General features: G+C 33.5%; 2 protein-coding genes across 7 annotated transcripts; one reads left to right on the forward strand and one right to left on the reverse strand.

Moving 5' to 3' along the window:
• The first annotated feature begins 5,480 nt into the window (after window positions 1-5,480).
• Window positions 5,481-9,931, forward strand: LOC123199063 (protein ALTERED PHOSPHATE STARVATION RESPONSE 1-like). Of its 6 annotated transcripts, none has more exons than XM_044613883.1 (7): window positions 5,481-5,732; window positions 5,815-5,939; window positions 6,176-7,256; window positions 7,407-7,484; window positions 8,134-8,348; window positions 8,732-8,955; window positions 9,088-9,931. In XM_044613883.1, exons 3-7 carry the CDS (start codon window positions 6,206-6,208, stop codon window positions 9,740-9,742), a joined length of 2,223 nt encoding a protein of 740 aa, XP_044469818.1. In that variant the 5' UTR covers window positions 5,481-5,732; window positions 5,815-5,939; window positions 6,176-6,205; the 3' UTR covers window positions 9,743-9,931. The 6 variants fall into 6 exon arrangements, with proteins under 6 accessions (XP_044469818.1, XP_044469816.1, XP_044469814.1 ...); XM_044613884.1 differs by having other exon boundaries at window positions 5,545-5,563; window positions 6,179-7,256; XM_044613881.1 differs by having other exon boundaries at window positions 5,481-5,939.
• Window positions 9,932-10,059: 128 nt separating this feature from the next.
• LOC123199065 (acyl-coenzyme A oxidase 2, peroxisomal) lies at window positions 10,060-14,400 on the reverse strand. The gene is made up of 7 exons (XM_044613886.1): window positions 13,899-14,400; window positions 13,160-13,275; window positions 11,865-12,745; window positions 11,149-11,328; window positions 10,889-11,055; window positions 10,672-10,795; window positions 10,060-10,496 (listed from the first exon to the last, which is right to left on the reverse strand). The coding sequence occupies exons 1-7, from the start codon at window positions 14,363-14,365 to the stop codon at window positions 10,341-10,343; spliced, it is 2,091 nt and encodes a 696-aa protein (XP_044469821.1). The 5' UTR covers window positions 14,366-14,400; the 3' UTR covers window positions 10,060-10,340.
• Window positions 14,401-14,631: the final 231 nt, after the last annotated feature.

Raw genomic sequence — 14,631 nt, forward strand, 5'->3', positions numbered from 1 at the left:
ATGTAACATATAGAAATATTGACTTGACTTATGACCCAAGTATATGATTATAAAGAATAAAAGAGGGTTAGAAAGGACTTGGGGGACTCTCTATAATTCTCTTGTGGAATTTTTCTCGGAAATGGAAATAGTATACTTGTAAATATAAACTCTCGAACAACAGATTAAACCACATTATAATATGTACATTCATTCAACTAACTATATATATTTATTATCATTTTCATATTTAGTTTAGCCTCACATACTTATGGTTAGTATATGTAATTTCAAATCAATATCATGATATTATTAAGTTTTTTCCTTCAAGAAGTTCAATTACGTAATCTCAAACTTAAACCTGAACATTTATGGAAGAAATGCATGGAGATATAGTTGGTCTTGACCTAAGCTTTAATAATTAGTACAATTAGGTTTTTCAGCATACAAAAAGAATAATGAAACTGAAAAATTAAATTCAATCAACCAAATGTTATACAGATTTGAACTCCCTTAGACAAAGGTTAGAGTCCTTTCAAAATTATATACACCCAATTTTGAGTATTTAGATAATATATTATTATATGATTGGATATTTTTAATTTTAAAGATAAAATAATATTTAATCATATAATTATACATTATTTAGGTATTTAATTAGATATTCAAAATTGAATGTATATAATATTGCATCTATGATAATTAATAAAACTATCCTAACATTAACATCAAATTAGAAAAAAAAAACAAAGAAATCATGATGATTAAATTTGTTATAAAAAAAAATATCATTAAAGATGACTTTAGAATATCCTAAGTATTTACAAAGACATAAATAAAGTAAAAATTGAATAAGATAATGTTTGATTATTTTGCTTTTTCGCTTTTCTCTTTTATACTTTTGACAAAAGCCTGAAGGGGGATCCACAGTGTTCTTCTAAGATTTAATAATTAATTTCTTAATGTTTAAGAAATAATAAAAAATATTATATATTGTTATTAATAAATTATATCAACAATAACCCATGTGAAAAAAAAAAACCCAATTTTAAATTTTTAAAAACATTTTTTACATTTTCATGTAAAATAATAATAATAATAATAATAACCCATGTGATCATATTAATTACCAAGTAATAAAGCTGCCAAAATTGTTCCAAACAACTTGAATGGTGTTAAAAAAAATCCTAAAATAGAATTATTATTTTGGTAATTTTCTATATGATAATAATAATTACAAAATTAATAAAATCCCATCAATTTTTTAATTAAGTAGTATTATGTGTATAAATAATATACACAAGTAATACATATCACCATATGACTGGATAAATTTAACTTAAAAATAAAATAATACTTAAGTATATGATAATATGTTATTATTTATATAACCAAAAGACTTATTCCCACCCAAGGTTTGGTGTATTCCCAAACTCTTATTTACAAGGTTTCAAAAACTTAAATACCTATTCTTCTGTAAAAATTTTCTGTTAGAGTTAATAGTAAAAACATTATTTAGCTAAAAATGTTTTAAAAAATTAAAATTTTATCACATATCCCTCTCTAAGTTTAAAAAACTAACAATTTTTTCACATTCAAAATTTGAAAACTTGCCTTTTGTTCCTTAGGGTTTCATTTTACATCTAATCAACATTCCTAAAGACAAAGGATGCCAACAATTGGTGTTTCGTGTCGATGTTAGTAGCAAAAAGGAGCAGACAAAGTTTTTGGGAAATGTCAATCTTTGGGCGGTTTGTTGTAACTTGTATTGGTGGTCGTCCGTGACAAAGGAAGAATGTCAGTTATCGATCAGAGAAGGATAAGTTAAAATGAAATCCTAAAAGGGGAAAAATGTGAGTTTTCAAACTTTAGGTATAGAGTAATCGTTAGTTTTTTATCACGAGGGGAGAATATATGATAAAATTTTAGTTTTTTAAATATTTTTAATTAAATGACGATTTTACTCTTAACTTTAACAGAAAATTTTAACAGAATAGTAGACATTTTAAGTTTTGAAATTTTACTGTTAAAAGTTTGAAAATATATTAAACTTTGAATAAGAATAAATCTTTTAATATTATTTATATATTAAAATTATATATATTATATATGTACATAATTTTATTATTTTTACTTCTAATTTTTTATTTAAGCTTTACCATGTGCGTATCATTTTCATGAGTTTCTCTTTAGAGTATTTGCTAAAGTGGAATTACATTTCTTCTTTTTGACCTGTTCGCCGAATTAAAATTATCATCAATCTGATTCAGGAATAAATCACATTATTAATTAAAAAACTCGCAGCAGATCTGTCCATTATCAAGCTTTAATTTTATAATAGGCAAAAGGACATATTCCCTCCCTCGCAACCCCAACAACTCCCCCGCCCATATGTTATTGTTTCCAGTTTTTCCTTTTTAATTTTAAAAATTTCAAATATCTATTTAACCGAAGTTTAATTTATAATATTAAAAATAAATTAAAATATAATCTCATTTTCCTCTCCTAAATATTAAAAATTAAAAGTTTTCTTCCAACCAAAGTTTTAAAAAATAACAGTTTCTTCCTAGGGTTTAATTTCTAGATCTCTGATATAAAATCCGATGTCATTGTCGATGATCTCTCCCTCCTGAAGCTTTCTCTCCTTCCGATGGTCTCTCTCCACCCATTTGAATGCTCGATCAACATCAAATAAAGCTTGAAAAATGAAGACGAAACTCTTCGTTTTCTCAGATGAGGACGAAGCTCTTCATCTTCTCATATGAAGACGAAGTTATCTTCTTCGTCTAGGAAGATGATCGTTTTCTCAGACAAAGACGACATCTTCATCTTCTTCTCCCATCGTCAATCAGTCTCATTCAACATCGATCAGATGTCCAAATGGGTGGAGAGAGCAGTCAGAGAGAGAGAAAGCTTCGAGAGATAAAGGGCACTGGCAATGGCGTCAAATATGACATTGGAGATCTGGAAACTAAACCCTAAGGGAAAACTGTCATTTTTTAAAACTTAGGTTGGGGGAAAACTTTTAGTTTTTAAAGCTTAAGGGGGGGAAAGAAATAAAATTTTAAGATGTTAAGGTTCCATTAATTTTTAACTGCTTATGAGTGGGTATTTGAGATTTTCAAAGTTAAATGAAAAAAACTTAGGAAAATAATATACTTGGGAGGGAAATAGTTATTTGGCCTTTATAATATTAATCTTTATGTAGGTTTGAATTGAAATCGAGTTTATTTAAACTCAAAATAAGTTTTTATTTAAATGAGTTTGAATATGAATATAAGGTAAATAAATATGAACCTAAATATAAGCTAGAGAATAGTAGAAAAAATGAATTCGCACCCAAATAGAGGTGTTCAGCTCACAAGCCGAGCACAACTTGGCTAACATCATTAAAAAATTAAAAGGGATGACATCGTTTAGGAGAGTTGAGCTGAACATTTTATGACAATATGAGCCAACTCTGACCCATCTACATGAACCTGAGCTAGGTACGTGCCGATCACAAACTCTTAAATTATAAAGTAAGTCGAACACGAATTGATATTTCTCCATGCTTGATGAGCTCGAGCCAAGCCCACTCGACAATGAGTCGAAAATGAGTTTCACCCAATTTATGTTTGATTTACCTGGAATCTAACCCTTCATTTATACAATGATTTTAGATTTAAATCAGGTAGTAACTCAATCAAAAAGCTTGTTTACAAATCAATTATTTGGACTAATAACATTATAATGACATAATTTAAATTTTAAAACGAATTTTAGTTACGGGATGTCAACATGACAACTAAATCATTACAATCCAACGATTGAATTGAGCTTAAATTTAGCTAAATTTAGTATTATAAATAGTTCAAATAATATTATTTTGATATATACTAGTTAAAATAATATTGTTTTGATTATTTTGAATCGAACTTCTCTAAGCTTATGTTCAATAATATAATATCTCTAGGCTCAAGTTTGTATAAGAACCGCTTGACTGAGTCAAGCTAATATGCATGACAAATTTGCAACTAAACAAGTGTATTTCCAGTGTATATACATATGCCCTTTCTAAGTATACCATGCCATTGACTTATATGGAGACACATAATGATTGAACATGTATATTTATACATGGTTATTATACCTACACTTATAATTATCAGTATCATACAATACATAATATGTATCATATGATATGATACGATATAAATAAAAAGCGATATGTGTCATAAACTATATTAAATTAATATGATACTATAGATGTATCATACAATATAATATATATCTTATAATATAATACATATTATCAATACAAATTGATACACATCTTTTTTAGATAAAATAATTATATAATAAGAATGTATAAGATATTTTATATTTTTTAAAATATTTATGATATTTTCTAAAATAATGAATATATCAGTTCAAATTTTTTATTATTTTATATATTAAAAATAGTATCATATGATATGATATATTATAATATTAGATACATGATATAAAAATTAAATTTTTGATACACGATTCGAATGTTATGTCTGCGCCATAAAAGGCAGGGGCAATTATGTCAAAATAATATTCTTCGGCAATTTCAATAATAAAAACAGAGAACATGCATTCTCTCTGACAAATTTTGGTGTTTTCAACATTTCCTCTCTGCCTGCGCGGCCCTAAATCACCACTCTATAATTAGGACATATCAGAATTCAGATATCAATTTCTTTCAAATGCCTTCAAAATTCATCAAGCTCTGTGATATATTTGGCATTTCACTATATTAATATATTTGGTTTAACCTTATTCGGACAATTTGATTTAAATAAAAGTTTTTTTTAAAATTTTATTGAGTTTTTTAATAAATTAATTAAATTTTTAGTTTTTTAATGTTAAATTTTTAATTTTTTCTATTTAAAGAAAATAATAAACAAAATTTTAATATTTTTTATTAAATATATTAGAAAACAATTAGGGTTAATTCTAATTTGATATTTATTGTAACGTTGCTCAAATAATAATTATGTCAGAAAAAAATTAAATAATAATTAAAACATGGCGACAAAAAGATAAATCTCTCTAAGTATGTGACTTAGACTTAAGCTCGACCATTTCCTTTTTCTTTTTATAGAAAAATTTTATTTAAATTGAATTACTTTTTTTAAATTGAATCAACTGCATCAATTAAATAAAATTTGAGTTTTATTATACCAAATAATTCAAAGATATGATATTAATATTTTTTAATTTAAATTCAAATATTTAATTATATTAATAAGGTAAAAAAATAATATTATGTATATAATTTTTATATATAAATAATAATATATTATTATATAATTAAAAATAAAAAATAAAATAGTATTTAATTATATAATAATAAAATATTACTTACATATAAACTATTTAATTTGATTAAAAGGGAAGGCCACTGGATTTTAAATAATTTAAAATACCCAACTCGAGCCCAAACCGGTCTCCACTCTTTCTGTTTCCTTTTAAGTTTTGTAACAGTGATGAAAGAGAAGAAGGCATAGTGAGAATCACACACAGAACGAGGCAGCTCCATCTCTGTTCTCTCTGTGACACAGATTCCCCTCCTGTCATTCTCTCTCTCCATTAACTTTTTTCTTCTTTCTTTGCCTTTCCAACTCTCCATTTTACTCCTTTCTCTCTCTCTCTTCACATTTCTGCAAAATACTCATTTCATTTCATCCAACACTAACCCTCCCTATTGGCTCCTGCTACGTTTCACTTTCTTTTACTCTGTAGTCTGTTCATAGCATCCATTTCCTATAATTAATGCAGTTAAATTTTTTGCTCACCAAACTCTTCTTTTCTTTGCTTTTGCAGTTTGCCTCTTGAAAGCAGCTCCTCCTCTCTTTCACTCTGTTTTTACACTCTTGTCTTACTTTGACACTAGTGTTGATAAGTCCACTGAAATTATGCATCAATCCTCCGTGCTAAGCTTTCTACTGGTGAGTTTTTAGTTTTGTGAAGAAAGTCTTCAGCTTTTACGAGTTTTAAAGAGGTTTGCTCTGTTTTGAAATTTAAGCTTAGGGTTTAGACAAGGTTCTGCCTTTTTGTGTACTTCGTTTTTTTGGTTTATTAGGGTTTTAGTTTTGCAACATTTTGGTTTTATAGTCTGTGAATGGGGTTTATTTCATGAGGTCTGTTGTTGAAGTTGTTGTAAGGGTTTGATTGTTTCATTTAGTAGAAGAAATGCAGTTAAATTGAAGGGAAAATGGGTTTATCAAGTTCGAAATCTGAGAGAAATGAAGCTTTGCGTTTGTGCAAAGCAAGGAGGAAATTTATCAAACAAGCAATTGATTCAAGGCATGAATTTGCGGCTGCCCATGTTTCTTATACTCAGTCTCTTAAAAATATTGGCATTGGCTTAAGGAGATATGCTGAGGCTGAGGTTTTGATTGAGTCTTCTTTATCAACAACCTCACCCACTGAGCTTGACAAAACACCATCACATTCATCATATCCATCACCATCTCCTTCACATATTAACGAAGCATCTGATTCACCTTTGCACAATGAGCAAAGCCCTAGTCTTAGCCCTAGCCCTAAGCTCAATCACATTGCCCCACCCATGGCGGCAAATGTAAGCTATATGAGAACTGCTAAGAGCACTTCTGTGACTGTTGTGATGAATGCAAATAGTGGTGCTAGTGGTTTTTTGGAGGATGAGTCACTGGTAATGCCTATGCCCCCACCACCACCACCTCCTTTTGAGTCAGGCTCTTGGGACTTTTTTGACCCTAGTGATGAGAGTGAGAGCTTTAGGTTTGTGGGGCATAACGGGGGCCTTGATTTGGACTATGAGGATACGAGAGAGTGGGGACAGTTTAGGACTGAAGGTGTTGGTGCTGGTGATAACGTAGTTGAGAGAAAGGGGAAATGGGCAAAGGTTGGTTCTGCTGGGAGTAGTGAATATCGTGAGGGAACTATGAGGCCGGAATGGGGGCAAAAAGATGCCAAAATGACTGGTGAATCTGTGGATTTTAATGCGGCTAATGGTTGTCCGATGAGCTCCAGAGGAGTTGAATTAAGGGGAAATGCTGCTCTTGAGCAATCAAGTTCTAAGAGGGAGAATACTACGGTGGATAAAGATTTGTGTGCTGAAAGAGAAGATCCTTCAGAGTTCATTACTCATAGAGCTAAGGATTTTCTGTCCAGCATCAAGGATATAGAGCACCGTTTCTTTAGAGCATCTGAGTCTGGCAAGGAAATGTCTCGGATGCTTGAGGCAACCAATATCAGGGTTAGAATTTCTGAGGCAAAAGGTAATCATTTTTGCTGATGTGATCTTATTGCTTTTAGTATTGGTTGATTGGATATGGATTCTTCAGCATTCGATTGCAATATAATCTTGATTTCTTTTTGTTGGCTTAGTTTCTCCCTAATGAGTTTTCATGCCAAATTCTTTCTTGTAGGGAGTTCATCAGCCTCAGATGCTTTGGCATCATTTCATCTAGGTTGCTGCTGTGGAAAGAATGGACCAGTTTCTGATGGTAAGCTTTTGTTTTTGTTAATCTAGATATAACTTTCACGAACCCATGTGAAATACACAACTTATGCTTTTCCTAGGCCACTTTTAAAGTGGTTTGTTAATCTAGATCAAATCGCCTTCCCTTTTGCTTCATTGACTTTGTTCATTTCTATCTAATTAGACAGAATGTAATCGCATTCTGTTGAAAGCTTTGTGCCTGAGCCTAGATTTTTCAGCACAAGTCTACTGAGCAAAATCCTTTATGTTAGCACTTTTGAAGAGTAGTGCCTTTCTGATTGATGAAGCATAATGTTTAATCACATGGCTTTTCTTGTAAACTCTTCTTGTTTCCATTGCACGCCGAGAATTTACTTTTATTTTGACCATATTTAAAACAAATAGCCAGTGGATTTTTATGTGGCACTGAGGACTTGTACAACTTAAATTAAGATCCAGTAATTTTTTTTTTTTTTTGAATGTGCATGGGATTATATTGATTGATATACAATATGCAAAGCTATTAATTGTACAACATGGGAGTGCTTGGTCTCTTTCTATTAGTTGGCAATTTTATATGGTGGATGACATTTCTCTTTTTCTCCTTTCCTGCATATCAGATAGAATCTTTCACTCTTTTCTTGCCATAATGTAAGTTTTCAATGTTTGTGTAGAACCTGTACAACCTGTTACAAAGGTCATTACTTGGAAGCGAACAACATCGTCAAGGTCATCTTCATCAAGGAATCCGCTAAACACAGGAGCAAAAGATGATATGAGTGACAGTGGAAGTGATTTTTTCGAAGATTTCTGCATGATAGCAGGAAGTCATGCATCCTCCCTGGATAGACTCTATGCATGGGAAAAAAAACTCTATGATGAAGTGAAGGTATTTTGTTGTAACCATTTTCGTATTAAGAGTTGGGTTTCTTTGAAATCCAATGTTGCATATTCCATAGAAACAGGCTTCATCCATAGTTCACCTTAAGCACATTCATGACACGTTTAAATGATGTTACATATTATGGCTTTTTCTTTTGATAGGAAGCAATTTTTTAACCCATTGGATATAAATGGCAGTAGAAAGGGATGTTACTTCTTGCAGAATTTTTAATGAACATAAGTATCATCTCATATAATTGCAGCCGCAGATTCTCCACCCTGAACATGACCTAGTTCTTGCCATTTCTAGTGAAGCCTTTGAAGTAATTAAATTTACCTCTTAAATAATGTGCCACTGTTCTTTAACACGCGCTTATTATGGTTCTTTAGGCCAGTGAATATATCCAGAAGCAATATGACCAGAAATGTGACCAGCTGAGGCACCAGTTTGCAAAGGATCATAGTACTCACGCAATTGATAAAACCCGGTCAGTGATAAAGGATCTATACTCTAGAATCATTGTGGCACTTCAATCCGTTGATTCCATATCCAGGCGAATTGAAAAAATGAGAGATGAAGAATTGCATCCACAACTTGTTGAGCTAATTCAGGGGTAAGACTTTGAAGCTTCTCCAGCAGCCATTTGGTTATATAATTTGATGGCTTTTGGCATTATATTTCAACTAAAATTGTGCTTTTTAAGTCTTCAGCAGAAATGGAACTATAACTTCTGAACCTTATGCAGGTTGATCCGAATGTGGAAGGCCATGCTTGAATGTCATCATGCACAGTACATCACCATCTCATTGGCATATCATTCGAGGAGCTCAGCAGGAACTCCCCAGGGAGATACACACAAGCAGATTCTGGCTCAGCTCCTGGAGGAGGTTGAATGCTTCGGCTTGAGCTTTGCTGACTGGATCAACAGTCTCACATCTTATGTGATAGCTCTTAACGGCTGGCTGAACAATTGCATTCTTCCACAACAAGAGCGTTCCAAAAGCAGGAAGCCTTTCTCCCCTCGTCGAGCTGTGGCCCCACCTATATTTGTTCTATGTCGTGATTGGTCAGCTGGGCTTAGCAGTTTGCCATCAGATGAACTTAGCAATGAAATCAAAACCTTCTTGTCTGATTTGCAACAATTAATGCAGCAACAAGCAGAACAGCAACAGGAGAAACAGAAATTACTTGATGCAAACAATGGAGAATCAGAAGGCAAAGATGACGAGAAAAACGATAATGCCTCTGTAAACTTGTCATGTTTACATACAAGTCTGGCAAAGGTTCTTGATCGACTCAACAAGTTTTCTGAGGCATCCCTCAAAATGTATGAGGATATTAGACTGAAAAATGATCAAGCCGTTGAGTCATATGCAAGACTCAAGCCAGCCAGAGGTTGAATGTTGTGATTGTCGATATAGACATCTTTAAGTTTGTGGTTGAAATAGGTATGTGTAAATTTCAAGATGTTGCATAAAGCCTTTGAGAAGCAGGAAGTTTAAGAGTGGAGAATGAAACTGGAAGTGTCGGCTAATTTATAGGTTTTCATGCTCTTGGTTTTATAAAATATTGAGAGTGTTGCTACAAAATTTTGCCTGCTTATCTCATTACTCCTACTTTCTTTATGGCCTCACTGACCAAAAAGAGAAGAGGCCACAGTTTTCCCATTTTATATTATTTCCCACTCCCTTGACAGAAACTCGTTCTTAAACCAAGATGATAAATTTGACTGAATTTTTATTTAATAGTGTTTATCAACAAGAATCAAGATCCATTGTTCCATACAATATCATTAACTATGCTATTTTTTCTTTAAATCTCAGCATATTATTTTTCTGTCTGGTATGCCAACATGGGTTTTGCTCCACAGATTCAGTATCATATTCTAAGTGGGAAAAAAAATAATAATAATAAATGTGGGAGCTTTCTTTCACCTCTTTTTGCGTCCACAGTTGTTTCAAATGTATACTTCACTATTTTTTGCTTTCCCTTGGAGTATTAGAATCCAACAAGCTGTGTGTATTGAGCGTAAGCTTCTGATTGCATGGCAATTGGGGCCCTTGTAACATGATCTGGGAGATCAAATGAATCGACTAGTTCCCCAGCAATGTTCCTCACTTGGAAACTCAAGTATTCTGATAGCTTATGAATAGCCTGCAGAACAGGAAGCAAAATTATCAATGAAGAAGAGTGCACAGGATTTGCATCCCCAAGAAACAAACAATATAAGCTGATTCTTGAAGCAAAAATGGGGTGTTTCTGCTTTGGAGAAATTAGAAGAAATATTATGATAATATAATTTGATTCATTACTTAGGATTTCTGAATACCTTAGCTTTATTAGGAGCCACATAATCGACATTTCGGTAGGTTCCAATGTCATTCCAAATTCGGTCCAAGGCATAAAGATCACAGACAAGTTTCAGAGCAGCTCGAGAACTAGGATCTGGACATCTGGTGGATATACCAAAGCCAAATTAGTAATCAAAAATCACAAATCACAGAGCAAACAATACATGAACCTGTGAATCTAAGAGAGGGAAATACTTCTGGACAGCTTCAATAAACTTTTCTAGGATGACTGACTCGATATGGGATTCTGCAAGGGTGAGAAGATGATTTAAGCATCTATTCCATGCACCAAAGCTCCCTAGGGTTTTTGCGTGCTTGCGAAGTCGCACTGCAACACTTTGAAGCAATCGAGATGTTCGGTACTGAAAAAAAGAAATATTGTATTGAACATAAAATAAGTTTATTTTATAGCAGAAGCAAGAGATTTGAAATCAAAAAACAAAGATGACACTCACTCTGAAGGCATCCAATTGGAATTTAGGATCTCGTAAATGCTCTTCACTTTCCCAACGAGCAGTTACAGGATTTGGCTGAGAGAGATAGGTGTTCATGGATTCTCTCAAGTAATTCCATGTAACTGCAAATGTCCCACCACGGAACTTCTCCTTGTATTGCTTCAAAAGATCACCTGCTACCTGCATCACAATGGAACAATTCAGATCTAGTTTGCATTCAATGAAAAGCAAAAGGTCACAAATGACATATACATTAGAAACTCAAAACATCTTTTAATATCCATTACCAGGAAAGGGTGACATTCAAAAAGCCAAAACACAAAAATTATATCTGAACGGAAAGTTGAAGCTATCTACTAGCGCAATGCCATTAACTGAACTTTGGTTCTAGCATTCTAGGAGAAAGCCATCAGTTTTCAGAGCTAGGTTTGGACAGGGCCCATTCAAGTCAAATATTTAGAATACATCACCTACCCATTTGCATGAAATTGAAGACAATGGAAATATTGTGCACTGCTTGGGGCTCAGAGTAAAGGTAGAAGTGCCCAAATGAAGCAGGACGGTCCTATTGGGGCTCAGAGTAGAATTTTCACTATAGTAGTAAAACCCTATTGCTAACACATTCTGGCCTAACATGAATTTTGGGACTGTCATATCTAAGGTCACAAATATAGAGTTCACATCAACGATGTAATAGAAAAAAATTTGTTCATAACCTGTTGCAAAAGCACTGTGTTGTCACCCTCAAAAGTCTGAAAAATGTCATGGTCATTCCTCAGGGTACCAAATCGGTTGACAGCAGCATACCCGTGACCTCCACAGGCTTCCCTGCAAACACTCAATGACTTTGCTGTATAAGAAGTCACATATGACTTGAGGCCTGCTGAAAGTGCATGAACATCTCCGATCAATTGCTCATCGTGAGATTTTTTCATCTCCGCATATTTCTCCACCAAATGTGCAGTGGCAAAATGGAATGCAAAAGTGGAAGCCAACATCGGCATTAGCTTGTGTTGCTGAGACTGATAATCAAGAATGCTGACTTCAGGCTTCTTGGGAGGACCAAATTGCTGGCGCAATAGAGAATATCGGATGGCAATTGTTGCAGAAATCTTGAGGACACTAACTGAAGAATATGCAAGGCCAACCCTTCCACCTACAAGTTCCCCAAGAGTAGCAGCAAATCTTTTATTTATGGTTGGAAGACTACTTGTGTATTTTCCATCTCGAGAGACATCTCCAAATCGATTAAGAAGATTATCTCGAGGAATCCTTACTGAGCTGAATCTCAATGCTCCATTGTCTACCCCATTTAAACCAACCTTGTGGCCACAATCATGTATTTCAACTCCTGGAAGTGTCTGGTGGGTCTTCAAATCTCTAATTGGAACAATGAAGGCATGAACACCCATATCAGAATATCCATTTTTGTCATGAGTTGGTAACATAAGCCTGGCAAAAACAGTGGCAAACTTCCCATGAACTGCAGCATTGCCAATCCACCATTTAATGGCTCCATCGTTTGGTGTGTTGATTATAAATTCATCTGTGATAGGATCAAATGTTGCAACTGTTTGGAGGCCTTGAACATTTGAGCCTTTTAAGGAAAAAATGACAATTCAGTATAGACATGCATATTTAGTACAGCTCTCCAACATAAGCAACAGGCTGAACAAATGTTAAGTAAAAAGAAACATATAATACATTTCATAATGACCTCTAACCAAGGAAAAACTTGAGTATGAAAAAAAAATTCTTTAGTGAAAGCAAATTATCAATAACTACATCAATCCCCCCTTATTTTCTTCATATGCAACTTACCCCAAAACCCCCTTGACCACAGTATGAGTAAAATTATATTCCAATACCTCTGGTAATATCACACAAACCTTCCAAAACAAAAACAGTGCTCCCAGAAGCTAGTCTTTATATCAATATCACCGAATTATCAATATCATCATCAAAATTAGAGGCTATGAAAAAAAAAGATTAAATATTTGTGCTTGCTTACCATGATGAAGCTCTGTCATTGCGAAACAACCTGGATAGTCCAAATTGTCTATACCATCAAAATACTTGTCCCTGTGCTTTTTGGTTCCCAAATTGAGGACAGAACCTCCCCAAAGACTGCATTAGGAGATATTGCAAGGGAGATTAACAACCATCCCACCAATTTCCATCATCCTCAATCCCACAACCATGATCAACAAACTCATATCAATTAAATAATAGATTGTTTCAAGTTCTTTAATTTATGAACAAACAACTTGCAAGGGACTGCATACATAGCAAGAAAATGAAAACAAAAATAAGACTCCCCTTCTCAACCACCAAAGGCATATGCTAACACATATTCGCGCTCTTAAAGACTCTTAAAAATAAGCAACCATTCAATTTTCACATAGATCCATACATTCAAATTTTCATTCTATCAGCATAATTCTAAAAACAAAGTAAAAACATAATAAAGAAATGATAAACTAAAAGAAATTAATCCATAGAGCTTTCATACATAGGCGTTTCAAGGATGATATACAGTCAAATTCTAAGATTTAGTAAAACTTAAAAAAATAATGATTTCAAAGACCAAATACCTATATAACTTTCATACATATAAACAAACATTCAAAGAATCATCCGTGACATGAACTTTGGGAAAACCAAACCTTAAAAGATATGCACTTGGAATCCTAGCAATCCCAAACTAATATAACATAAAGAATTGTACCATTAAAAATAAGAAAATTTACCTGTACTGCACGCCCAGCTTGATCCCAAGCGACATGTCAACGCTTCCCACAGCTTCAACAATGGCGCAATACTTAGCAGGATCCTCAACAACATATCGAAAAGGCTTAATCCCCGCCTCTCTAACCAGCCCCACAAGCTGCCTCCAACACAGCTCTCTATGCTCATCTTTCGAAATCTCAATTGGTGTCTGCAAATCCGGCCTCGAGTTAAAATATTCAAGCACCCTCTCTTGAATTTCTCTGTGTTTCCCTCTCATGTAATTCGAAAGCTCTGTTTTATTCACTTCAATCTTGGCCTTGTTGCCGCCGCCGCCGCCGCTGCATGGTGAAGGATGGAGGTGGGGTTGGTGGTGGCGGTAGTGATCGGACAGTGGAGTCAGGTGTAAGGTCAACCGTTGGATGCGTCTCGTGACGGCCTGAGATTCATTCTCCGTCGTTGGATTGTCAGATTTTGACAGTGATTCCATTTTTTTTTTCTTTTCGTAGAGAGTGGATTGTTTATACGGAAAGGAAAGATGACGTGACGTTGTGAGCATCTGTACACGTGGAGAAAAATAGTTGGCTATGATGCTTGACAGTTAAGTTTCTTTTTGGCGCGCCTCCCAACGATTTGGATATGGTTTCTTTATTTTTCATTTAATATTATCTTTGAGAAATTTATTAAAAATATTTTCTTTCTAATGCGTTTAACTATTTTAATCCATTTTATATTATCCAAGATTTTGTTATCTAA

The sequence above is a fragment of the Mangifera indica genome, chromosome 16 (genome assembly GCF_011075055.1).
Source record: "Mangifera indica cultivar Alphonso chromosome 16, CATAS_Mindica_2.1, whole genome shotgun sequence".
NCBI classification, from domain to species: domain Eukaryota; kingdom Viridiplantae; phylum Streptophyta; class Magnoliopsida; order Sapindales; family Anacardiaceae; genus Mangifera; species Mangifera indica.